The 1,126-nt window shown below is 31.7% G+C and overlaps 1 protein-coding gene across 1 annotated transcript in view; it reads left to right on the forward strand.

The window, feature by feature from the left end:
• The first annotated feature begins 110 nt into the window (after positions 1 to 110).
• Positions 111 to 1,126, forward strand: part of LOC107601791 (zinc metalloproteinase-disintegrin-like atrolysin-A) — an 8,549-nt gene continuing 7,533 nt past the window's right edge. The window contains exons 1-4 of the mRNA XM_016294085.1: positions 111 to 121; positions 193 to 376; positions 782 to 847; positions 937 to 1,005. Coding sequence (XP_016149571.1) covers positions 111 to 121; positions 193 to 376; positions 782 to 847; positions 937 to 1,005 — 330 coding nt within the window. The remainder of the gene's footprint in view (positions 122 to 192; positions 377 to 781; positions 848 to 936; positions 1,006 to 1,126) is intronic.

The raw sequence follows: 1,126 nt of genomic DNA on the forward strand, positions 1-1,126 counted from the left end.
AATATGTTAAATATACCCTGAGTCCACTTTGTGTACAGTAAAAAATATATTTCAGAGTTGCATTTCTTGGACTGTGCCTGTAATAAGTTGCTTTAGATAGTGTGAACTAAATGACTTCTAAGTGCGTACAGTTAATATCAACAAATATTTCCTACATTTCTCCCTCTCTAAAATATTGTATCTTGTTCATAGAGGGTTTCTGAGGGTCAAAAATCAAGTTTACTTGATTGAGCCCCTAGAAGAGTCTTTGGATGGTGACCATGCAATTTATAAGCAAGAGCATTTAAGGACCAAGCAAGGGGCCTTTGGATACATTAATGACACAGTCTATAACCTTGGTCCAAAGTCTAGTGGGCTGTATAAAGGCAAAAATATGGTAATGCTATTCTAATGATTCAGTTCATTTCATATAGTGCTTTTTGTGATGCATATTGTTTCAATACAGCTTTACATGAGATTAATGTTTCTACATTACAATGAAGAGTGATTTGTTATCAAAGTAATGTCCATATGGCAGAATTATGCAGTTAATTAATGGCATGTATTCAAGCAAGTAATGATCTATTGTGAAATGTAAGCTTATTATATGAGAAATATATTTAGCATCATATATTTAACCATATATTATTTAATGTTGGTTTCCAACATAGAAAATAAATCCTGTACTTGCTCCTTATATCATAATTAAGCAGCATGTTTAATTTGTACCTCAACATCTTATTTATAATGTGTTTACCATGATCAGTTTTATGACAATAACTTTATTTCAACTGCTCTTCAGATAAACAAAGCCCCCAGAGGAGGACAGCGGATTGTTGAGATGGTTTTGGTTGTTGATCATACAGAGGTATGAATTTGGTTTAATGGGAAAAAATATTTTGAGCACTGATGTGTTATGTTTATATTGTTAAAAGATATCTACATATTTTCCTTCAGTACAACAAGTTTGGAAGTTTTAAGAAGATTGAAGAAAGAATGATGTTGGTCGCAAATCATGTAGACAAGGTATCAGACAACTTTGGTCTTTCGTTAATGAACAGGTTATGTATGGTGATGATTTTTAACATATTATTTATAGAATTTTTTTGTTGTTCACATTCAGCTTTATCGACCTTTAAACATACGT

This window comes from Sinocyclocheilus grahami, unplaced genomic scaffold, assembly GCF_001515645.1.
Source record: "Sinocyclocheilus grahami isolate Dianchi unplaced genomic scaffold, SAMN03320097.WGS_v1.1 scaffold313.1, whole genome shotgun sequence".
Lineage (NCBI taxonomy): Eukaryota > Metazoa > Chordata > Actinopteri > Cypriniformes > Cyprinidae > Sinocyclocheilus > Sinocyclocheilus grahami.